Source organism: Muscardinus avellanarius (genome assembly GCF_963383645.1).
Source record: "Muscardinus avellanarius genome assembly, chromosome: 20".
NCBI classification, from domain to species: domain Eukaryota; kingdom Metazoa; phylum Chordata; class Mammalia; order Rodentia; family Gliridae; genus Muscardinus; species Muscardinus avellanarius.
Window position 1 is genome coordinate 10,175,091 of NC_137806.1, and position 23,761 is coordinate 10,198,851.

General features: G+C 50.5%; 1 protein-coding gene across 1 annotated transcript in view; it reads right to left on the reverse strand.

Moving 5' to 3' along the window:
• Positions 1-595: 595 nt before the first annotated feature.
• SVIL (supervillin) overlaps positions 596-23,761 on the reverse strand; it is a gene marked incomplete at both ends in the record, with an annotated part of 99,713 nt that continues 76,547 nt past the window's right edge. Inside the window, 12 exons of the mRNA XM_080717151.1 lie at positions 596-682; positions 774-929; positions 4,061-4,185; positions 5,290-5,433; positions 6,996-7,151; positions 9,940-10,073; positions 11,250-11,457; positions 12,001-12,106; positions 15,167-15,318; positions 17,759-18,035; positions 18,396-18,540; positions 22,188-22,363. Of these exons, the coding sequence (XP_080573277.1) occupies positions 596-682; positions 774-929; positions 4,061-4,185; positions 5,290-5,433; positions 6,996-7,151; positions 9,940-10,073; positions 11,250-11,457; positions 12,001-12,106; positions 15,167-15,318; positions 17,759-18,035; positions 18,396-18,540; positions 22,188-22,363 (1,866 nt within the window). The remainder of the gene's footprint in view (positions 683-773; positions 930-4,060; positions 4,186-5,289; positions 5,434-6,995; positions 7,152-9,939; positions 10,074-11,249; positions 11,458-12,000; positions 12,107-15,166; positions 15,319-17,758; positions 18,036-18,395; positions 18,541-22,187; positions 22,364-23,761) is intronic.

A 23,761-nucleotide genomic window follows, 5' to 3' on the forward strand; every position in this document is an offset into this window, starting at 1 on the left:
GAAGCAGTACCGGGACGAGCGGGCCCTGACGCCGCAGAGGAGCCGCGGGCGCGCTGCTGACGCAGACTGTGGAGGGCCTGACCCGACAGAAGCCACCCCACCACCTCCCGCGTAACGGTATTTTGACACCAAAAGAAAAAAAAGGTGAATGAATACATATTGCTTTGTTAAATACATATTTGATTTATACGGTGTCTATATAAATATATATATTTCAGAATCCACAAACTCATCAAAATAACACTTTATAAAGAGAACTGCTTCAGAAATCAAGGCATCGCTTAGCTGGGCCAAGAGGGCAGTGTGCAGCTGCTGCTGAGGGGCCGCTGTCCCAGCGCCCGGGCACAGACGTTTATTGACGTGACCTGCCAGAACGCGGATGGAAAGTTTCCAGAGAGTTCGCTTAAACATTTACAAAATACACAACTCTGGGACAAGCAATATAGTTAGTAAGGTCAGGTTCTGAAAATTTCTGATTTTAAAATACTTTTTTCTTTCTTTCTTTTTTTAAAATACCAGTCCCCCCCAAATATCCATTTTTTTCTGGTCCGGTGGTATCAGAGCGAGCGCCGCGGGTCTCCGGCGTCTCTCCCACTCAGAACAGGCCCTTTGTCTTCTTCAAGTTCACCTGCTTCCAGGTGGGCAGGGCGCTGTACTCGTCTCTTGTCATGTCCAGTGCGAACTAGAGGGAGAGGGAGAGGCACCCGGGGCTTGAGCAACAGGCCGCCCGCCCGACAGGCGCCCCTCAAGCACCGTCCCACCTGGACCCTTACCTCAAAGTCCTCATCGGTGAGATAGATCTCAAGCTTTAGAGGATCGACCCCTTCCGGGAGCGGCCTGGCCAGGAGGTCGGCCAGCGGGTAGATGGTCTTACAGAGCTTGGCTAAGACGTCTTCCACGAGGATGATCTGATTGGAAACCTCTGTGTCCTGGAAGGGAGAGGGGGGCACAGAGAGGGTGTCCCGTGTGAGCGCAGGCCCCCAAGTGCCTGCGACCCCCGGGCCTGTCCCGCTGGAGGGGCAGGCTCTCGGCTCCCCAGGAGGGAAGAGGCTGATCACAGCACAAGGCCCTGAGGCCCTGACTTTAGACGATGTTTCATCCTACCGTGACGTTTCAAATAAATCCTGACTTGGGAAGCCTCAAACACACACACACACACACACACACACACACACACACACACACACACTCACACACACACAAAAACCACCATACAGAAAGGAAGGAAGGAAGGACGGACGGACGGCCAGCTCAGAGGATGGGGTGTAGCTTCTCGGCGGTAGGCGGCTCATCTAATGTGCGCGAAGCCGTAGGCCTGATCTCTAGCACCGCACAGGCCGCTCAGTTACTCTCAGGAGTGCCCACGTGGTGGAATACGATTGCTGGAGCTGAAGTCTAAACACCGGGAGTTTCCAGATAATGGAAATTGTTTTAAAACATTTAAACTCAGCTGCAACAGCAATCACATCCCCCAAGCCCCATATTTTGATCCATAGTAGAAAAAATAAAAGAGGTCAGGATGGGGTGCGGCTTGGCAGCAGAGCGCTCAGCTCGAGGCCCTGGGTTCCGCCCCCAGCCCACAAAGGAAGAAGAACCGATGATGGACCCAGAACACCCCGGGATGAGTCAAGCCTTTCTTTCTTTGAAGTCCCCTTGTGCATCTAATCCGAACAGGTCCTTTTGGGTAAATTACCCCCTCCACCGCGCTGCCCTTCTGAAGACTGAGCGCCGCTGTCAAGTCCAGCAATACCTGGGTAGACCCGCGGGCACCAGCTGCGTTTCTGGGTGAGCCTGCACTGACCAGCCCCCCGCTGGCCGACTCTGGGAAGCGGGGCGAGAGGCTCCAGGCCTCCTCTCCTACCCTGGGACCATCGGCTGGAGATAAGGTGACCCCTCGTGGACGGCCCCATGAGTAAAGGAGATGTAAATGCTAAGTGCTTGGAACGGGGCCGGGTGCTGAGCGAGCGCGTGCGCAGTGAGCCTTCGTTCCCTTCCCCTGCTGCAGTAGGAAGCCTGGGCCTTCCCTGGGGGCCCCGCCTGCTCCACAGCCCCCAGACCCCAGACTCCAGCCGGCCCCAGTGATCCACAGGGCACACAGAGGGGGCGGCGACTTTGTGCCCCAGCTGAGACTGCAGGAAGCAGTCACTGGGCTCCTCATCTGTAGGGTGTGTGTGTGTGTGTGTGTGTGTGTGTGTGTGTGTGTATTTTTTTTTTCTTTTTTCTTTTTGGTATTGGGGATAGAACCCAGGGGCATTCTATCTCTGAGCTACCTACCCCCTTCTATTTTTTATTTTGAAACAGAGTCTCACTAAGTTGATGAGGTCTCGCTAAGTTGCTGAAGCTGGCCTCGAACCTGCGATCCTCCTGTCTCAGCCTCCCAAGTACTGGGATTACAGGTGTGCACCACCACACCCAGAAACTTTTGAGTTTTGTGATCACATATTTATTGTGAACAGAAACGTCATATTCTGTGTCAGAGTCAGGTTGCAACCAGCCCCTACCCTGGGTAGATGGTAGCTTTCTTTAGCTTGGCTAAAGAAAGACAGGCCAGGGGTCTGGGGATGTAGCTGAGTGCAGAGTGCGTGCCTAGCAGCTGTGAGACCCGGGTTAAATCTCCAGCCTCCCCTGAATAAACACATAAATAAACCAGAGACCGTTCAGGCTAAGCAGCGCCTGCAGAAGGGCACCGGCTCTTTCTATCGTGACTTATTGGCAAACTTCTGTGCTTGAAATTACTCCACTTCCTATAAACTACACTTGGGTCATTTCTCCCAGAAAAGCAGCTTTCTCCTACATGTGACAAAATCCAAGTTGGAAAAAAAAAATCTATCTCCCACCCAACCAAAGAAACCCTTGGAATTGCCATTTCTAGCCAAATTAACTCATAAATCAAGAGATTCCATATAGCTTTACTAAGCTTTTTAAACATTGTTTCCCAAACAAACATTCTGGGTAATAATGCCCTTTGGTAGGTACCAGTTGCATGGATGCTTGTGTGCTTCCCCGTGGTGACGTCACGGGCGATGTCAATGAGATGGTGAGCGACAGCTTCTCACCAGAGACACCGCACATGCGTCCTCTGTTATCTGAACATGTGCATTAATCGCCAGTGTGTCTGTGTCTCTTTTACACAAGGTTAACACAACGGAATTGTGAGCACTCGGCTGTGCGTTGGCTCTGTGGTCCTACATTTACTGTGAACAGAAACATCTTGTTCTGTGTCAGAGATGGTGTTGCAGCCAGCTCCTATCTTGTGTAGATCAAATACATTTGGCTAAAGAAAGACGGGCTGAGCTGGGCGTGGTGACACACGCTTGTAATCCCAGCATCTGGGAGGCCGAGACAGGAAGATCATTGTTTGCAGGCAGCCTCAGCTACTTACTGAGGCCCTTTGCAACTCAGTGAGACTCTGTTCCAAAATAAGGAATAAAAAATTGGGCTGGGGGTGCAGCTCAGAGGTAGAATGCCCCTGGGTTTCATCCCCAGTACTGAAGAAGAAAGAAAAGAAAAAAATAAAGAAAGAAAGAAGGAAGGAAAGAAAGGAAAGGAAGGAAGGAAGGAAGGAAGGAAGGAAAGAAGGAAGACACAGAGAGACAGGCTAGTGAGTCCAGGGATGAGAAGCCATTGGTTTTTATGGTGGTACTGGGGTTCCTGGAAACCCTTCTACCTCTGGGCTACACACTCCCAGACCTATTTTATACTTTCTCTAAATTTAGAAACAGGGTCTCTTAAGCCAGGGAGGCTGGCTTCAAACCTGTGTGTTCCTCCTGTCTCTGCCTCCCAAGCGCGGGGATTACAAGCATGCGCCACCACGCCCGGCAAGCCATAGGTTTTTAGCTAGCAGAATGAAGCTTTTATTTATACCTTCTCTTCAAAGTAATTAATTTCTCCTTTGCTCCTAAGTATGTAAAACCTGAATACTATGTGTAGCAGATTACCAACATAGTTCAATTGATTCCTCACTCGGCTTCTCCTCTCCTAAGCTAAATCCAGGCTGCACACGTCAGCATACCCCCTTTGCACGTGCACTGCTGAGGCCCCGCGTCCCCTGCGCGCTCACCATCTCAGAGATCTCCGCGATGTCTTCTCTGTGCTCCCAGCTGGGAAACATATTGGTGAAGGTCAGGGGCTCCAGGCCCGCGTGGATCAGGTAGGACTTGGGCGGCGGCTTCTTGGCATTCTTTCCTGCGGGGACACAGAACACAGACGTCAGCAGACCCGGGCCTGTCTCTCTCAGTTCCCTCTGACTCTCCTCTGTACAGAACTCCAGACTCCATGCTTAAAGTTCGGGTTAAGAGGCGTTCATAACAACACCTGGACGGTCTCCAATGCTGTTCTGTGACATGCAGTCAGCCTGTCTACTTCCTAGACCCAACAAACTGTGGATCCCGGACCCACCGAGATCTCTCCTGGCTGCTTCCTGGGGACGGTCGCTTCCTCTTCCTTCACCATGAGAGGTTTTGCATGACTTCCTAGCACTGCATGGACTTCAAGAGCATGAGACAGCCAACCAATCACAGTGTTTTCTTTCTTCTTCTCCTTCTCCTCCTCCTTCTTGTGGTACTGGGGATGGAACCCAGGGGCATCCTACCTCTGATCCACACCCCCATCCCTATTTTTTTATCCTTTATTTTGAAACAGGGTCTCACTAAGTTGTAGAGGGCCTCACTAAGCACCTGAGGCTGGCCTCGAATCTGCAATCTTCGTGTCTAAGTCTCCCAAGTACCTGGATGTATTGCCACGCCAGGCATCTTTTCTATGTCCTTTGCAGTTCAACATACGGTGCAAAGTTAAAAAACAAAAACAAAAACAAAAAAACTACTCATGAAAGATCTTTTCCTGAGAAACAACCGCGTACCTGTAATCCCAGTACTTGGGAGGCCGAGACAGGAGAATTGTAGGTTTGAAACTAGCCTCAGTAACTTAATAAGACCTGCAGCAGTAAGGATCTTTTATTTTGAAAGACTCTATTTCAAAAGAAAAATAAAATAAGGCTAGGGTGTAGTTCAGAGGTAGAATGTCCCCGGGCCCTGTCTCCAGTACCAACCAAACAACAAAACAAAGCCCCAAACAAAAAGACCCATGAACTTACTCTTGTTTTCCAATGTATTACCAAAAATAATGAATGACAAAATGGTAATAAATTAAATGGTGCCATGGCGTGCAAGAGAAAATGGGTTTTCATTCATGCTAGCCGCTGAGGCCTGACTGGAGGTGACACTAGCCTTCCCACAGCTCACCTGGTGGGGCGGCCCGCGGCTCCCCAGCGCCCCGCGCGGCGGCCCTCACCTCTGCAGTACTGCAGCACGGTCTCCATGGCACTCTTCCTGTCGGAGGCCCAGCGGATGCGCGCGGACCCGGTGATCTTGTTCCCGATGGGCCACCAGCCTTGCCAGAGGTACACCTCGTGGTGATTGTCCACCAGGAAGAGCGCTGTGGGCGTGAGGGCGGAGTGCAGTCAGGGGCTCCTGCATGGCGCTGCTCTGCCCCAGACATCAGGGATGCCTTCCCTCCAGGCCCCCCGAAGAGGGGGCATCGCCCTGACGTCCAGGGACAGAGCGGCCCCAGGGTCCAGGGACAGAGCACGCCACGGCGCCCCAGGCAGATGGTGGAGTCAGCAACGTAGTGGCCTCTTCTATTCTCCTCCGAATCCTCCTTCCTTCCACATCCTGCACCCCTCCCCTGGCCCGTGGATTGAGGGAGGGGCACACTAAAAGCCGGGAGCGCATCCCCCTTGCTCTGAGGCTTGGTTCACAGCCCTGACTGCTGAGCAACGGCTTATGCCTGTGGTTTTCTTAGTGAGAAAGGGGCTTTAAAAATCAGAACCAAAGCTGGGCGTGGTGGCACATGCTTGGAATCCCATCATTCCGGAGGCTGAGGCAGGAGATCATGGCTCGCCAGCCTCAGCTACTTAGTGGGGCCCTTTGCAACTCAGTGAGACCCTGTTTCAAAATAAAGAATAAAAAATAGAGCTCTGGGTGTACTGCAAAAAAAAAAAATCAGAACCATTCAGCCTCTTCCTCCTCCTGTTCTCTGTCAGCTACTCCGCATGTGTGGCAAAGGCGCTCTCCATCTTGCCAGATAGCTCACCTGAAACCTTCCCTGGCATGTGTTGTCGCAGGATTTGCACTTTAACAGCCCAGCGGAGGTGGATGACCTGTCCTGAGCCCAGGGTGGAGAGGGCCGGGAGCAGCAGCCCCTTTCAGACACCTGCTGTCTCCCGCAGCATGACACGTGACTGGCAAGCTCTCTGGGGGGACCTGGGCTACCTGTGTGGAGGGGGTGCCTGGCCCCTGTCACAGAAGGGACCAGCCATGAGCTCGGAGGCAGCGGGCCTCAGACTTGGCTGGCAGCTGGGTGGAGGGGTCTATAAAGCCCCATCTCCAGCGACTGTCGCAACTAGAATGGCCTGTCCCAAGCAGGCCTGGCCTTGGGATGGGAAGGCCGAGGAAAGCCCTGCAGGGCAGACACTGTCCTTTGGCTAGTTTTGCAGATGCCCCACCCCTTCTTCTTAGCTGGTTTCTTTTCCAGGATCCCTTGCAGCTAGGTGGCCAATCACAACTTCTGGCTAATGGGATGTAAGTGGAAGCCGGCTGGGGGCTTCTGGAAAAGGTTCTGCTCTGTCAGATAAGGGGGGCATTGCTGACACCGCCTTGCTCCCTTCCTTTTCTTTTTGATGCAATGGTTGGCACAAGGGCAGTCGACTGGGGACCGTGAAGTGACTGGTCTGAGAGGCAGGCTGGGAGAACGGCAGGGACAACCAGACATCTGCAATCAGCACACCAGGCAGTGCTTTTGCTGAACGAGGTGACTGAGCCTCGGTTTCTTATAGAATAATGCTTCTGATTTCATTCTCTCCCTTTGGGGTAGTGTGAGAATCGAGTGAGGTAACACAGCAAGTATCTTGGCGGTGTACTTGACAAATAGAAACTACTTAACAAATAGTGACGTTGAAGGCTGGAAAGGGTTGCTGACTGCACCCCTGCAGGCCTCACCTGGCTGTGGTGCGCTGTACAGGTCTTCCTGCAGGAAGGGCATCGCGCTGACCACCGCCGGGGCCCGGGCCGGGTACACAAACTCTGTGGCTGAGAAATCTCCTGAGGAGCTGCTGAGGATGAACAGGCGGGGTGCGAAGTTGAAACTCCCAGGATCTTTGAAAGGAAAGACAACAGAGTAACAACACGTCAGAGCGAATCCCAGACAGCGAGGAACGAAGGCAAACACGGACCGATCCCGAGAACTGGAGGAGACACTGGCGAGCTTTGTCTCAGATGGAGAGATGGTGCCCGCCTGCGTTTGGTCTTTCTTTGCATTGCTGTGGATGGAAGCCAGGATCATATGCTAGGCAAGCCCTCCGCTCGATCACTGAGCTCCTCCGGGGCTCAGGGAAGGCCTTTCCAATTGCAACTGCAAAAGAAGCAATCGAGGGGAAGGGACTTACACATTACTATATAAAGATGAAAAGTGATAGCCAAAAAAAGTTTTTTGTGTGGCACTGGGGTTCCTGGGAGCCCTTCTACCTCGGGGCTACACTCCCAGACCTATTTTTATATTTTTTTACTTGAAAACAGGGTCTCTTAAGCCAGCGTGGCTGGCTTCGAACCTGCGTGATCCTCCTGTCTCCGCCTCCCGAGCGCAGGGATTACCACGCCCAGCACGCAAAAATTCTGATAATGAAAAAGTAAAATGGGAAATGTTTATAATACAGTAACTTGTTAATATCCGTAATATATGAAGGTACATAAATAAAAGATAAATAGCTCAATAAAATGTGCAAAAAGAACAAATGAAACATTCACCAAAGTAGAAAGAAAACCAGCTAACAATGTGTATGTGCATATATATAATGGATATATGAAAGATATAATTATATATGTATAATAAATGTATATATAATTATATATAATATATATTATATGCGAATATATGTAAATTTATTATAATATATACATATAACGCATATATGTTATATGTAAATTATACATATGCATTAATGGATCTTATATATATGTAAATAATACATTACATATATAGTATATATTATATACATATACATGCATTTATAATGACACACAATAGTTATATGCATAATATATACATCATATATAATTATGCATGCTATATGCATTATACATGTTATATACACATTACATATAACACATGGACATTATATATATATATAGTATTTTATAAAAATTAAAATTTAATTTAAAGCAGTACTTGGTTATTTCCCCCAATTTATTTGGCAAGAAGAAACAGATAAGCTTAGTTTTTGACTCTGTTGGAAACATACATTTTTGTCCCTTCCTCTTAATGAAAGCAGGCACAGGGTTCAGGGGACACTGTTGGTAAAGATTGAAAAACTTGTAATTTTGGTGCAGAAATTTCATACCTAGGAATTTACCTTAATTAAGAATGTAAATGCATGATTATTTTTACAGCTATTCAAGCTGGATTAGATAATAGATAGTGCCTGGAAACAACTGAGCTCCCTAATTATAGAAGACCTTTAGGTAGAGAGTGGCCTATGTCCATGGAATACCCCCAACCACTAAAAGTCTAGATAGTAACAACCTGGGAATTGAGTCATAATAAAGAAAGAAAGCATATTATACAACAGAGAGTCCAAATTTTTATTTTTGAAAATAGGCATTGTTGATAGCATGCAAGAGTGTGCATTCTGATTTCCTCTGATAGACATGATTAAAGTGATTTATTTGGCCAGGCGTGGTGGCGCACGCTTGTAATCCCAACACTTGGGAGGCTGAGACAGGAGGATCGCACAGGTTCGAAGCCAGCCTCAGCTACTTAGTGAGGCTCTCAGCAACTTAATGAGGCGCTGTTTCCGAATAAAATATAAAATAGGTCTGGGAGTGTAGCCCAGAGGTAGAAAGCCCCTGGGTTCCACCCCCAGTACCACCAAAAAAAATAAAAATAAAAATAAAAATAAAGTGATTTATTTGCTAAACAATTTCTGCCATTGAGGGAGAAGGGGAGGGCAAAGGATCAAATTACGCTGCGCACGTATGACCGCGCCGCCGCGAATCCCACTGTTCTGTACAATTAACACACATCAATGTAAGAGTCTGTGAACACCAAGAGGCGCGGAGTACACTGGGGTGGTGTGAGGACTCGCCACTGCTGGCCAATCGTGGCCAGCCGATTAACTTCCCCACACCTCAGTCTCCTTGGTGGAAAGCTGGTGGAGTGTTGGGTGGTGTGAGAATTGGGCTAATATAAATAGGGTGCTTCAACGTGCCTGTGTCACTGGAGCGGCTTAATGAGCGTTCCCTTCTTTAATAATCTGTATTTTAAGAAAAGACAGGAGCGTATACACCTATACGCTCAGCTTCTCTTGGGTGAATGGGGGTGGCTACTGCACAGACAGTGGCCACCATCTTTCCAAACAGGGCCACTGTCTTTGAAGGGCTCTGGAGATGAGACAAGAGGGGTCTGGTTTTTTCCCAGAGTCCCATCCCATACCCACAGGGCTGCTACTTTCTCAGGATGCTGTTAGGAGAGAAACACACCGAGTCCCCGAGCGCTGGCAGGAGTGCCCAAATTGGCAGCACACTGGACCACGCAGCACTGAGATGTCTTCCCGACCCTGAGGTGCCTCCCTGTACGGGCTGACCAGCCCTCATCAGACCTGCTCCAGATGCAAAACCTCTGGAGCACCGACACGGTGCTGCAGCAGAGTCCCCCGTCACGGATACGCATCACAAATACTGTGTAATGGGCTGGGGTGTCGCTCGGTGGTAGAGCCCCTGCCCGGCATGCGTGCACCGTCAGCCACGTGCAGTACTTACTTGGCCTCCGCAGTGGGGAGCACCTAGGTCTGTTTGCTGTGAGCGTCCACAGAGCATGCACAATAAATCTTTATTGAGTAAGCGAGTGAGTGAACTTTAAAACTGACGGGAGCCGGGGCTGTGGCCTTACCTTGGAGCATGCAGTCATAGGCTTTCCTGTCTCTCCTTCCTAGAGCGTCCCAGAAGCCCGGCGGCTCGGCGCCTTCCTCGCACTCCTGGATGGTCACGTTGCTGCTGCTGTGCAGTCCGGCTTCCAAGGGGCACCTGCCAGGACAGACCCGACAGCCTAAGGCCCGGAGGTGCCGGCGTGCCAGGGACCCTCTGCCAGACCTGCACGCGAGCCGCCTTTCTTCTCTTACTTTCTAACTACACGCAATTCTTAATAATGAGTGAAAAGTCTCTGTATTATAGTCATGTTGGTAGAAGAGGGGTTGGCTTGTTCTAGGGAGGAGTGTAGACCCACATGAAGCATGTAATGAAAATAAGACACATTTTTATATATAACACAACATATATATGTGGGGGTATTGGGGATTGAACTCAGGAGCATTCTACTTCCAAGTTACACCCTTAGACTTAAAAAAAATAAACTGAAGAAAGCTGGGTGTTGTGGCTCAAGCCTGTAATCCCAGGACTTAGGAGGCTGAAACAGGAGAACTGCAGGTTTGAGGCCAGCCTCAGAAATTTAGTGAAATGCTCAGCAACATAGCAAGATCCTGTTTCAGAATGAAACATAAAAAGGGCTGGAGGTGTAGTTCAGTGGTAGAGTGTCTCTGGGTTCTATTCCCAGTACCACAAAACAAAAAAATATATATTAAAGGATTCTAGGCATATCATTCAGAAGGTGAGTTGTGTGTGTCAGAAAGAAATCAACAGGCTGGTTGGGTTTTTTCCTTGTAGCTCTCGACTGCCTTTTATTTTATTTATTTACTTTTTTATTTCTTTACTTTTTTGGTAGTACTGGGGATGGAGCCCTTCTACCTCTGGGTTACACTCCCAGACCTATTTTATTTTTTTTTAAATTTGGAAACAGGGTCTCTTAAGCCAGCGCGGCTGGCTTCGAACCTGTGCGATCCTCCTCTCTCTGCCTCCCAAGCGCAGGGATTACAAGCGTGCGCCACCACACCCGGTCTTGCCTTTTATTATTTTGAGACAGGATCTTGCTAAGTTGTCCAGGCTGGTCTCGAACTCCTGGACTCCAGCTATCCTCCTGCCTCAGCCTCCCATGTTCTGAGACTCCAGAGAGATTCCAGGGCACCTGGCCCACCGCTACCTTTAACTGAGGCAAGTACGACCCACCAAGTAGTGGGTCACAGTGACAACCATCCCTGCTGAGGTCACTGTGAGCCTCGGGCGTCCTCTGTGGGGCGATGGGCGCCTTCCTGCCTCGGCCTGCTGGCGTCCCCCGGTGGAGAGCGGGCACAGACCCGGAGCACTCACTGTTCTTTGATCTTATTTGCTGCGGTCCTTCCAACCTCCTTCGTGTGAGCCTGGGCTTTGCAGCCGTGCCACAGGTAGATGAGGGCCTTGTTTACGTTGAGAACCACCATGGACGTCCTGGACCGCAGGCTGCTGCAGTGACAGGCCACCTCCAGCAAGTTCCCTTCCACGGGCACTTCCCCTCGCACACAGTAGAGCCGCCACTCGCCTGTAGGGGGCGCCGGCAGCACAGAGTTAGGCCTGAGCCACAGCCCGCAAGGCAAACCCTGGGCCAACTGGCCGCCCGGTGCAGGTGCAGGGGCCTAGCGACACCGGTGAGGCCCAGGCGGGCAGCGCCAGGTGCTCCAGAGCGCAAATCCTTTCGGAGTCGGCAGGTTGCCCAAAGTTCACCATGCAGAACAGCCATTTTCCCCAAATTTATAAGTCGTAAGGCCCCGAAGAGCTAGGATTTCTGTTTTTGGAGAATGTTGGCAAAGAAAAAGATTGTAATGTACAATAGAAGAGCCACTGATTTTTGTATTCTTCTCAAGAGTAGTAGACAGGGCCACCGTGAGAATTCGGGTTAAGGTGAAATCATTCTCGGCCTCCCGCATAGTCTGGAGGGGCTTTGGAGGGGCAGGCGCTATGAGCGACCCCTATCGCTGGCTTAGCAGGCAAGCAACGGGAAAGCCGCAGCTGTGTGAAGACAGGCCTACTAGGCCCTTCCTCACACACTGGCTGAGGGAGGAGGCGGGGGCACGGGGGGACTCACTTTGCGAATTCTCTTCTTCCTCTTCCCTTCGCCCAGAGTGGACCACCATCCCCCCCTGGAAACACTGCAGGAAGCAGGGCGGCTCCTTCCCCTGCAGAACCTGGACCTTCAGATTTAAACACAGTGAAACAGGTGTCAGGGTTGTAAAAACAATTCATGCCTAGTGGAGAAAATGTGGAAAATATCAAGCCGCACGCACAAGAGCGTGATAACGCCACCGCGTGAAGTTAGCGCTATTAAGTCCCTGTGTGCCGTCCTCCTTCCAAAGTGTCCTTCAGGTATATATTTCTTCTTGAACTAAAAGAGGACTGTTGTTTCCTGTTGGTTTATACTTCATTTTATCACTATTTTTTCTGTCATTGAATATTCTTTTGAAGCACAGACTTTGATATTTTAACAGTATTTATGGTATGGGTATAACAAGACAAATGTAACACTTTTTTTTTTTTTTTTTTTTTTTGCTATTGGGGATGGAACCCAGGAGCATTCTACCTCTGAACACCCCTAGCCCTTTTTATTTTTTAAATCTGAAACAGAGTCTCGCCAAATTGCTGAGGGTCTGCTAAGTTGCTGAGGCTGGCCTTAGATCCGAGATCCTCCTGTCTCAGCCTCCCAAGGACTTGGATAACAGGTGAGTACCATCATGCCTGGCAGATCTAAACACATTTTTAACAAAGCACGCCTCTTGGAAATGAGAGTGACTAATCACTGGTTTAGTGATTCTGGGGGAAAAGGGATCCTTTGCAACCATCAGCTTTAGTTTGGACCTTAACTAGTTTCCAAAGGCCCACGTGTGAAAGGCTTGGTATCCAGGGAGGTAGTGGAGCCTGTAAGAGGCGGGGCCTGGCAGGAGGTCTTTAGGTATTGGGGGTGGGCCTTGAGGGGCCTGGGGCCTCCAGCCCCTTCCTCTTCCTCTCTTCAGCTGGTCAGAGGTTCCTTTGCCACGTCTTCCCCCATGTTGTGCCGCCCAGAAGCCCAGAGGCCCCCGTGATATGAGCTGGAACCCTGACATCATGAGCCCAAGTCAAGCCTCTCTCTCTTCCCCTTTTATGGTACTGGGGATTGAACCCAGCTACATTCTGCCTCTGAGCTCCATCCCCAGAACCTTTTCTCTTTTTAAGTTATCCCAGGTATTTGTTATAGTAGGGAAAGCTGACAGACCATCCCAGCAGTATCTCCTAGTGGCCTACTTGGCGCACAGCCTGCATCCGCTCTTATCAGGCAGCAGCTGTGCACAGTGCTGTTGAGGCCGAGCCAGCTGACGCGCTCACTGCTAAGATGTTTCCCTAAAGAGGAGACGCGTGGTTGACCTGGCCGTGGGGACCCTGAAGAGAGAGGCATTCCTCACCGTGAGCGGAGTTGCCTCTCAGGCTCTGCTTGGTGTGACCAAGGACCATTTAGTGACAGTAGGTTTTTTTTTATTTGTACTGGATTGAACCCAGGGCATCCTACCTCCGAGCTGCACCTCAGCCATTTTTGTGTTTTGCTTTTTAATAAGGCCTGGCTGAGGAGCTCGCTAGACTGACGAGGCTGGCCTTAAGTCTGCCTCATCCTGTCTCAGCGTCTCCAGTACTGGGATTACAGTGGTGGTTGTTTTTCTTTTTTTGAAGATTTAAAGAAGTCTATCAGAAAGATAGAAATACAGAAAATAGAAATACCGCCCCATGCCAAGATGGCATGGGGGATGACTCGAAATGAATACACCTGGTGGTGGTGTTTTCTGTCTAAAATGGCTTTCCAATAGTTGAACTGATGAAAAAACAAAGGCTCCAATTGGAGAGATTAAGATGTAAAACTCTAAGGATGCTTTTGAAGGCATGGTGAAAACATCTTGGCGTTTATTAAAAAAGATAATTGAAATTACCCACAATTGGGAGCACATTAGAATGTAACCACTGCTAATAACTTTTCTGAGATGTGACCCACGGTAGAAAATATGCACTGTGTTTTCTAGCGACGATGACTATTTCTGGGGACCGCAGAAGGCTGAGCGAGTGCGGGCCTGTTTCTAGAGCTTTCTCTGCTCTCTTTCTGTATGTTTTTGTTAACCACTCATCCAAGACAGAGAACAAAAACAAAAACAAAACTCACACAGGGAGTCATGTTTCCAAAACCCCAGAGTCAGCTCGTAATTACCGGTACCGAGGAGGAGACGGGCGGCGTGGGGCACGTGAACATTAAGAGAAAGTTCCTCAGACCTTGGGTCTGGCCTGGTCGGGCTACGCAGGCGCTGGGGTTGCGAGACCAGGACAGACATGGTCTCTTTCTTGCTTGTGGGGAAAGCTAGATAATATAATAAAGAGGTAGAAAAGCAGCATGCCTGCATAGTTTTAGATGGTGGCCGTCCTGTGCATACACATACAGTAGTTTAAAGGACAGAGAGTGAGGGGTGGGGGGACCCGGAAAAAGTGGGGGAGCCCCGGACAGAAGCCCGTCTTGTGAGAGGTAGAGAGCTATGCGCACTGGCAGGCAGGAAGCCTTCCACAGGGGGATGTGTGCAAAGGGCTCGCGGTGTTTCTGGGGTTCCCATCAGGCTGGAGCGGCCTGGGTGGGGCCGGAGGAGCAGCAGGTAGAAGGGGTGTGTAGGGCTGTTCACGAAAGTTCTGGAAGCCAGTGTCAGCTCACTTAGATCGTCTTCTGTGGGAGAGACAGCCAGGGCGTGACATGATCCGACCTGTCCTAAAACTCACTGGGCCCGACTCCACCCCCGGGGACTCCCCACACTTCCCAGCCACTTCTAAAGTCTCCTTTGGATAGACATGTGGACTCGAAAGGCCTGCTGGGATTTTAAGACGATGGTGCTGCTCTCTGGGACGGGCGTTCCCAGTCACTCCTCCCAAGAGAGCGGGCCAGGGCGCCTCCCCTACCGCATCCTTCCCAGCTCTGGGCCTGTTCTGAGAGTCGCCACGGAGTTTAGAAGTGGATAACGCAACCGTTTTATTTGCAATTCAGTTAGTTAGGTGGAAACCTTTCAGAAACCGACTGGCCATTTGCTTTGTGGCTTATCGCTTGCAGATAGGTGTTCTGTTTCAGCTCTGATTACCTGGGCGAGAGGGTGAAATGCAAGCACGGCCTGAAACCAGCAGGGAGAGACCAGGGCCTGACGCACTTGGGGGATTTTGCTTCCTGGGAGGGTCCTCGGGGACCGGGCCAGGCGTGGTCTTACCTGGGCCCCCCTCTCCTCGTCCAGCTCCACGGTCATCAGCGCCGACGTCCCCTTCTCGCTCACCGTCGAGTGCCGGCCTTGCCAGAAGAAATAGACACACTTCTCTCTGCCGGTCGCCCTGGCCGAGGGCTCGCCCTTGTGCCGGCTCCCCACTGCAAGAGGAAGGGCGGAGGCAGGTTAGGAGCTGGCAGGCCAGAGGAGGCCGGGAGGGCAGGTCCTGGGGTGCAGAGAAGTCAGTCGGGAGGCCTCAGTCTACCGCAGGAGAGGGGTGCCATCTCTCTCCAGCCAACGGACCCGACCTTCACACGCTGCAAACAAAGTCCCCAGGGCCCTCCTGAGACCCAAAGAGAAACCCGTGGCAATCCTAGAGGGAGGCGTGACCCCTTTGTGTGTGGCAGGAAGGACGGAGACTGCGGAGCTCCACAGACCCACATGAGTTTTCCACACGACGCCATCTCTGGGCAAAGAATTAGCTGGAGGTGATTGACGCCTAGAACCACAGCTGGACCAGCTTTGGGCACAGAGGAGACACCAGACTGCTAATACCAGGACAGAGAAGACAACGATGGCTTTGGGCTTGTCAGATTAGTCAGGAGTGAGAGCCGTGCGCTGACCCGAGGGTCGCCTAGCAGACCGGGGCTTTGGCGGTCACCGGACGTGACGGGGTGCAGTGCTCCGGGACTGTCCTCCTGTCTGGCACTGCATGGGACTTGGTGACGTGGACGGCACAGGGGGCAGATGTCACCACCTGCTCTCAGGAGCGCCCAGAGGTAACGGGTCTAAGAGCCACACTAGCTGGTGTTCCAGGCCTCCGCTCTACCTGGGGGATAAAACTCTTCTAAATTATACTGGGGACCAGGGACTGGAGGATGCTGTGGCTGCCGCGGTGAGCCAGATACACCCCCTCGCAAAAGTGCCCACCCTGAGTAGGTCTCAGTAAATGCCATCCATCAGTCTGCGCTAAACCAGGAAAGAAATCCCGGGGTTCTGGGTCCACAGGTGCCGACCTGCGCACAGCCGCCTGCGCTTCCTGGTCCCTGTGGGGCCTCATCTGGACGCGGGGGCTGTGAGGGGACCAGTCGCTGAGGAGGGGAGTCTTGAAGTTATGGCGGTGGGACACCAGCGATCTCCTGACTGGGTAGGGGTTGGAGAACTGAGGACGATGGCTACTTCTTGGCAAGGAAAAGGAATCAGATTCCAAGTTCACGGGGCCTCTCCGCCATGGCCCCTTGTGTAGAGAGTCTAATTGTGTTTCACTATAGAGCGCTTCTCTAACGGGCACCGTAAAGGGTTGTAACGATGTATTTACATCTCAGACCACAGGGCACTGATACTGCTCCCAGACGCACAGGAAATCATCATCTCCTCCTCTTCCTCCTCTTCCTCCCCCTTCTCCTCCTCCTCCCTTTCCTTCTCTTCCTCTCCTTCTCCATCCTTCTCCTCCTTCATCCTTCTCTTTCTCTTTCTCCTTCTCCTTCTTCTTCTTTCTTGATGCTGGGAATTGAACCCAGGAGCATTCTACCTCTGAGCTTTACCCCCAGCTTGCTTGCTTGCTTTCTTTCTTTCTTTCTTTCTTTCTTTCTTTCTTTCTTTCTTTCTTTCTGGTGGTACTGGGGTTCCTGGAAGCCCTTCTACCTCCGGGCTACACTCCCATACCTATTTTATATTTTAATTTGGAAACAGGGTGTCTTAAGCTAGCAAGGCTGGCTCCAAACCTGCGCGATCCTCCTGTCTCTGCCTCCCAAGCGCGGGGATGACGAGCGTGCCCACCATGCCCCGGCTCCCCTCCAGCCCTTTCTACTTCTTATTTTGAAGCAAGGTTTCACCAAGTTGCTGAGGATCGTGTTGAGGCTGGCCTCTAACCTGTGGTGCTCCTGTTTCAGCCTCCCAAATACTAGGATTGCAGAGTGTACCACCACACCTACTCCATCTATCTATCATCCATCTATCTATCATCTATCTATCTACCTACCATCTATCTATCTTGCAGTGCTGGGGATAGACTCTAGGGCCTCACACATGCTACTCAAATACTTTAACTTAACTACAGCCCTAGCGCCCCCTCCTCACACTTTAAAAAGTATAAATCTTTTGTGTGTGTGTATTTGCTATAACGTCACACCATTTGGTTCTAGTTTAAACCATCCAGATATGATCTATTTAATGCCTGATTTAAACAGCGTACAGCCATGTGGTAAATATCACTTAGAAACAAATCACCACTTTCCTAGAAAACCTCTGGGGATGGAGTGGGAGGAGGGCGGGCAGCGGAGAAGCCAGAGTGTGGCGCGCATTAAGTTTGCTTTCTGGAAGATAATGGGGACATCTGTGATGCCGGTTGTCAGGAATTCTGCCTTGCTAGTTTTCGTCCACTGGGCTTACTGAGCGCTCAGGAGGCCCCTGCTCCCCGCCTCCCCTTGCTGGAGGGGAGCGGAAGTGCACCCTGGCTCCCCCTGCTGGAGGGGAGTGGAAGTGCACCCTGGCTCCCCCTGCTGGAGGGGAGTGGAAGTGCACCCTGGCTCCCCCTGCTGGAGAGGTGTGGAAGTGCACCCTGGCTCCCCCTGCTGGAGGGGAGCGGAAGTGCACACTAACCTGTGGCGCTCACCAAGTACTTCCACTTGACCACATAGGCGTCCCCCTCGTGGAACTGCCCGATGCTCTGATTGGGGAGCCTGCTGTAGTCGAATTCCAGGATGTGCCACACGTCCACAGAGACGCTGGCAATCTCAAACTGCCTCCTGTCATCCCCTTCTACCAGGCCATAGCCACGGCCAACGTTCACCCCATCCAGGACGGTGCCGGCGGTCATCTGGGGCACCGGCACCATCCTCGTGACGTCGTAAGGCTTGATGTCTGCTCTGGGGTCCTCCTACAAGGGGGCAGAAAAATGTCCAGTTACTCCGACCCTAGAGCGGTTGCTTGCCACCTTGACGGTGTTTGAGCAGGTTTTCTTTTTGCGGTGCCAGAGATGGGCCTCACAGCTGCCAGGCAAGAGCTCTGCTGCCGAGCCACACCCAGCCTTAACGGGGCAGTGTAAAAGTGCAGCTGCCACACTGACTTTGGGCGTCTGACTGCATTTAGGAGCAGGATTCTGTGAGGCCCGAACACCCATCACCACTCAGAAGCCATCTTGCCCTTCTCCGAGTGTACCCTGCAAAGGCTGTCAATGTCACAATCACTTTTGTGGACCAGGTTGAGCCCCGAGGTTGAGGCTGGGTCACCGGCTTACCTTCTGCTGGGCAGGTTCCCCGGCGGTTTTCTCAGTAGGTCTCTTCAATTCAGTCCAATCCAGAAATTTCTCTTTGAACAAGATGGTCTCATTGTGTTCAGTAAGTCTCCCAAATATTGCCCAATCTGGACGTCCTTGTCCTTTCCTGAAGAGAGGGGCAGACAAGAACACAGATTCAACCATGTTAAACACAGCAAAGGCCTTTCAAAGAACTAGAGATGGAAAAAATCACAACACGTGAGAAAGATCAGCAGAGTAACGAGAGGGGATTAGGGGAGGGAAGATGGAAAGGAAAAAGGAGGTTTGGGGAAGGAGACAGACCGAATAACGCCGTGTGCGTCTCTCAATGTATAGTTCTGACTCTGTTATGTACAATTATAATGGACCAATACAAAATTTTACAAAATACTGGGAACTGGGCCCGGTGGCACAAGCCTGTAATCCCAGTACTTGGGAGGCTGGGACAGGAGGATTGTCCCCTCGAGGCCAGCAGTGCACAGTAACCTAGTGAGACCTTGTTTTAAAATAAAAACTAAAATAGGGTTTGGGAGTGTAGTTCAGAGATAGAATGTACCTGGGCCCAATCTCTAGTAATAAAAACAAAACAAAATTTAACCAAACGAAACAAACAAACAAAAAACATCAGTGGAATGCAGGGAAAATGCTTCATTTTCACTTATTTTACTAAATAGATGATGTATTATTTCAGCCTGGCGCCTCGAAATGCTGTTTGTGGAGTCCATGTGCCTGAGAGCGAGGTGACGTGTCGGGATTGAACTTTCCTTGCATTCTGGCAAGTTCGCATCATAGAGATTCCCATGACAAGGCTCCTGGGATGTCACGGAGCCACACGTGACCTGGCTCACAGGGATGCTATCTGGGCACCTGTGGGGGTGACCAGGGTTCCCTCTGATTAACCAGCAGATGCAAGGACAGCCTCACCTTGAACTCTCTGCGATTTTATGTCCCGTTACAACAGAGTTCTCCAAGGGACAGAGATTATCCTGTTACTGCAATGAATGCACTGTGCTTCCATCTCTCACGAGAGAAGTTTTGCACATCTGTCTCAGCAGCTGGACACGGCAGCAGGCAGGACAGACAGAGCCACAGAGATGGACCCAGCACAGCCTACCCTGACGGTGTGGTGGTCTCAGGAGAATGTGACACCCCACCCCTCTGAGAAGGCAGGCCATTTAGAAAAAGAGCTGAGAAGACATGTACTGGAGAGGGGAAAGTCCTGAGAATATCAGGGAGCCATGTCTCCTCCCTGCAGAGCAGACCAGGAGGTCAGTCTCTCCTCGGTGCCGGTGCCTCCCACGCCCCGCTGTGTCCTGGGTTTCTGTCAGTCCAACCTCAGCATCTGAGGTCAAGGTGCCTGCAGGGAGCTGACTGTTTCTAAGGGTAAAGCACAGTACAAAAACACTTCCACCCGGGCTCTCGGGAGACTTCAGGAGCCAAGGAGCAGCTACCACTGAGAATTCATGACTACCTTAGAGGCTGCGGTCTTTGTCAGGAAATATCCAGATATCCGGACGACTGCCTCTTCTACGACTTTGACTCTGCAGACTTGCTGAGTTGGTAACAGAAAGCGCACTAGGTTTCCGCTTTGGAAATCTGTCCTTATGTGCCGTGCGGTGGGATGAGACTGCCCGGTAGAGGGCAGGACTCTGGGAGAAGGGCCTTGGGTCGCCCCACGTGGCCCCCAGGACTGAGCCCCGGCACTTCTGGGTGGTCTCAGCCTCCTCCTTTGTTACGATGATCTGGGTTCCTAATCTTAACTGCAACTTAAAGCTTCTGGGCGCTTTTAAGACCTAGTGATACACAGCGCCACCCAGCAGCTGAAAGCATCCCCTCTGCGGCTGTGCCTGGCAGGTGCATTTTTTCAAGCTCCTCAGGGAGATTTTTACAGCAGAGATGTTGGAAACCAGGGATGGGAGGCTCAGTCACCTACTTTCAGACCTGGGACCTGGCCACTCTTTTCTTTCTTTCTTTCTTTCTTTCTTTCTTTCTTTCTTTCTTTCTTTCTTTCTTTCCTTCTGATTGAGGATTGAATTAGGGGAGTTCTACCTCTGAGCTATGCCCCTAGCCCTTTTTACTTTTTATATTGAAACAGGGTCTCGCTAAGCTGCTGAGGCTGGCCTTGAACTCACGATCCTCCTGTCTGTGCCTTCCCAAGTACTGGGATTCTAGGCATGCACCACCATCCCTGGTATCTTCTATATAACTCAGCCATCCTGCCACAGCATCATTTTTTCCCTTCACTATAGCGAATGGAATAAGCTAGACTTGCTTTTGGTCCTTGATGCCGTGGTTGTTACAGTCCCAATGCTGAATGGACATTTGCATAAGATGTAACTTAAAAGATTTAAGTTTTTGCCGAGCGTGGTGGCACACGCTTGTAATCCCCATGCTTGGGAGACGGAGACAGGAGGATCGCTCATGTTCGAATACAGAGGTGCTGGCTTAAGAGACCCTGTTTCCAAATAAAAATATAAAATAGGTCTGGGAGTGTAGCCCGGAGGTAGAAGGGCTTCCAGGATCCCCAGTACCACCAAAAAAAAAAAAAAAAAGATTTAAGTTTTTGGAATAATTTTTTATTGTTTCTTTAATCATAGGAAGTAATTGATAATCTTAAAGCAAGAAACTAGGTTGAAATTTATATACTATTCTATGCTATTTGGTGGTATACCCATTTTTTCTTCTTCTTCTTCTTTTTTTTTTTTGCGGTTCTAGGAATGGAACCCAGGGGCATTCTATCTCCAAATCCCCCCCCCCCAGCCCTATTTTTTATTCTTTATTTTGAAACAGGGTCTCACTAAGTTGCTGAGAGCCTCGCTAAGTAGCTGAGGCTGGCCTCGAACCTGTGCAATCCTCCTGTCTCAGCCTCCCAAGTACTGGGATTACAAGCGTGCACCACCATGCCCGGCTGGTATACCTATTTCTAACTTTTTATACAGCACAAATATTCTAGAACTTATTTTTGGTCTGATATTTGAAAAGAAAACAACAACTTTTTGCATGTACATTTTTTTCACGATCATATTTCTTAGAGTTTGTGCATATCCTGTTGATTTCCCCAAACAACTTTAAAATGTTTAGTGCACCTCAGGGAATATTAAAATTACAATAATTATTTCAACACTGCATCCTCCTCTACCTCTCACCCCCAAAGGCACAGAGGCATAAGTATCTACGCCGAATAAGTCTTGGGACTCGGTGGCTATGCTGGGAAGGTAGGAATTAGAAGGAAATGTTTCCCTCACGTTGGATCAGTGGAAGAATTCCAGACCAGCAGGGAATTTGCTGGAACAATTAGTACTCGATTGTAATAGCACCTGTCACGCTGCAGGGAAGAGCTGTTAGTTTACTTTAGAAAGCTGAAAACCACATGAAAATCTTCCCAAAGAGGAAGACCGCCACATCTGTACTTCTGTGTTGGGTAAAGGCTAAAGAAATGTTTGTTTTGAGAATAGTAACAGGCCATGGCGCATGATCATCCATGAAACTGGAAACATTTCAGTAAAGAGACAGTGGGACAGAAACACTGGCACACGCCTGTAATCCCAGCACTTGGGAGGCTGGGACGGGAGGATCGCAGGTTGGAGCTAGCCTTAGCAACTTAGTGAAAGCTGGTTTAAAAAAGTAGAAAGGGCTGTGGGCGTAGCATGAAGGCAGAATACCCCTGAATTCAATCCCCAGTGTCAAAAAATAAAATAAAAACAGAGCGGCAGCGGAGGATCCTGGCAAGACCCTGGGGTCTCGGCCCCCGGCCGCCCGGCCGCCCGGCCGCACCTGGGAATGAGCGCGTTGCACTCCCCGGGGTCCAGGGGGTTGATGTCGCAGTTCTCGTAGTCGAAGGTTCCGTTCCACAAGTGCTTGGCCAGCTGGAAGGCGACCTTGCGCTGCGCTAACGTGACTTCTTTCCCGTGCCACACGTAAACTTCGCTTCCGAAGTCGAACACCAGGACCTGGGGAAAGGGCAGAAGGGGCGTCGGCTTCCAGGGCGAGCCGTGGGGGGGTCTCTGCCGCTCTGAGTCAGGTAGGATGCCACCAGCCCAGGGGCGCCGGCGCAGACACGAGGCGGCCGCAGGACGGTGGCGCCGCCCCTGGGGCGGTTTCTCCGGTGTCCCAAATGCCCGACTTAAGGCTTCTGAAGCTGCTGTTTCCTAAAGGAGGCTCAGGGGTCTTTCTATGGCCGCCCTCCTCCCCCCTCCTCTGTGCCTCTCGCCGCTCCCGGCTGCGCGTGGTACTGAACACTTCAGGCCAATGACGCCATCTCTCCCGTGGGCAGCTCCCAGATCCTAGGGCAGATCACACCCACACTCACTCACCCACACTCACCCACACTCACCCACACACACTCACACTCACTCACACTCACTCACCCACACTCACACTCACACTCACTCACTCACTCACACTCACTCACCCACACTCACACACACCCACACTCACACTCACTAACACACACTCACCCACACTCACACTCACTCACCCACACCCACTCACCCACACCCACACTCACTCACTCACACTCACACTCACTCACTCACACTCACACTCACTCACACACTCACACTCACTCACACTCACACACACACTCACTCACCCACACTCACACTCACTCACCCACACTCACTCGCACTCACTCACCCACACTCACCCACACTCACACTCACTCACCCACACCCACACTCACTCACCCACACTCACACTCACTCACTCACACTCACAGTCACACTCACCCACACTCACTGACACGCACGTGCGGGTCTACTGCAGTGTTTGCCAAACCCATGCAGGAAGGCAATTCTACCTCATTTCCACGTCTGTGGTTTGTTCTACTCTACTCTTAGAATGATTTTCCCCTTCATTTCCAGAAATTCAAACTCTGCTTAACTCTAAATAGGCTCAACTTCACTCACTTTTTACAACCAGGCATCATCTCTCTTTCTGTGGCCTTATTTCCCCATTTAAATGTCTGTTCACATCACACACTCACAATCTACCTTTATTTTCATTTTAACTTCTTGGGATCTATTTTTGGAATGTAATCTTTCTAATAGGCTTCTACCCAGTGAAATGTAAGGTCCCTCTGTGTCTTCTACTTTCAACACCTAGAATACTGAACAGCACTAGAAATATATGTAATTAACAGACATTTACTGGTATGAGTGGAAAAAAGCCTGGTGCAATTCTTGGCAAATCCACAAGCATGTATACACACACACACACACACACACACACACACACACACACATATACATATATATGCACACACATATATATATACATACATATATACATATATATACATACATATATACATACACACACACACACACACACACACACACACACATATA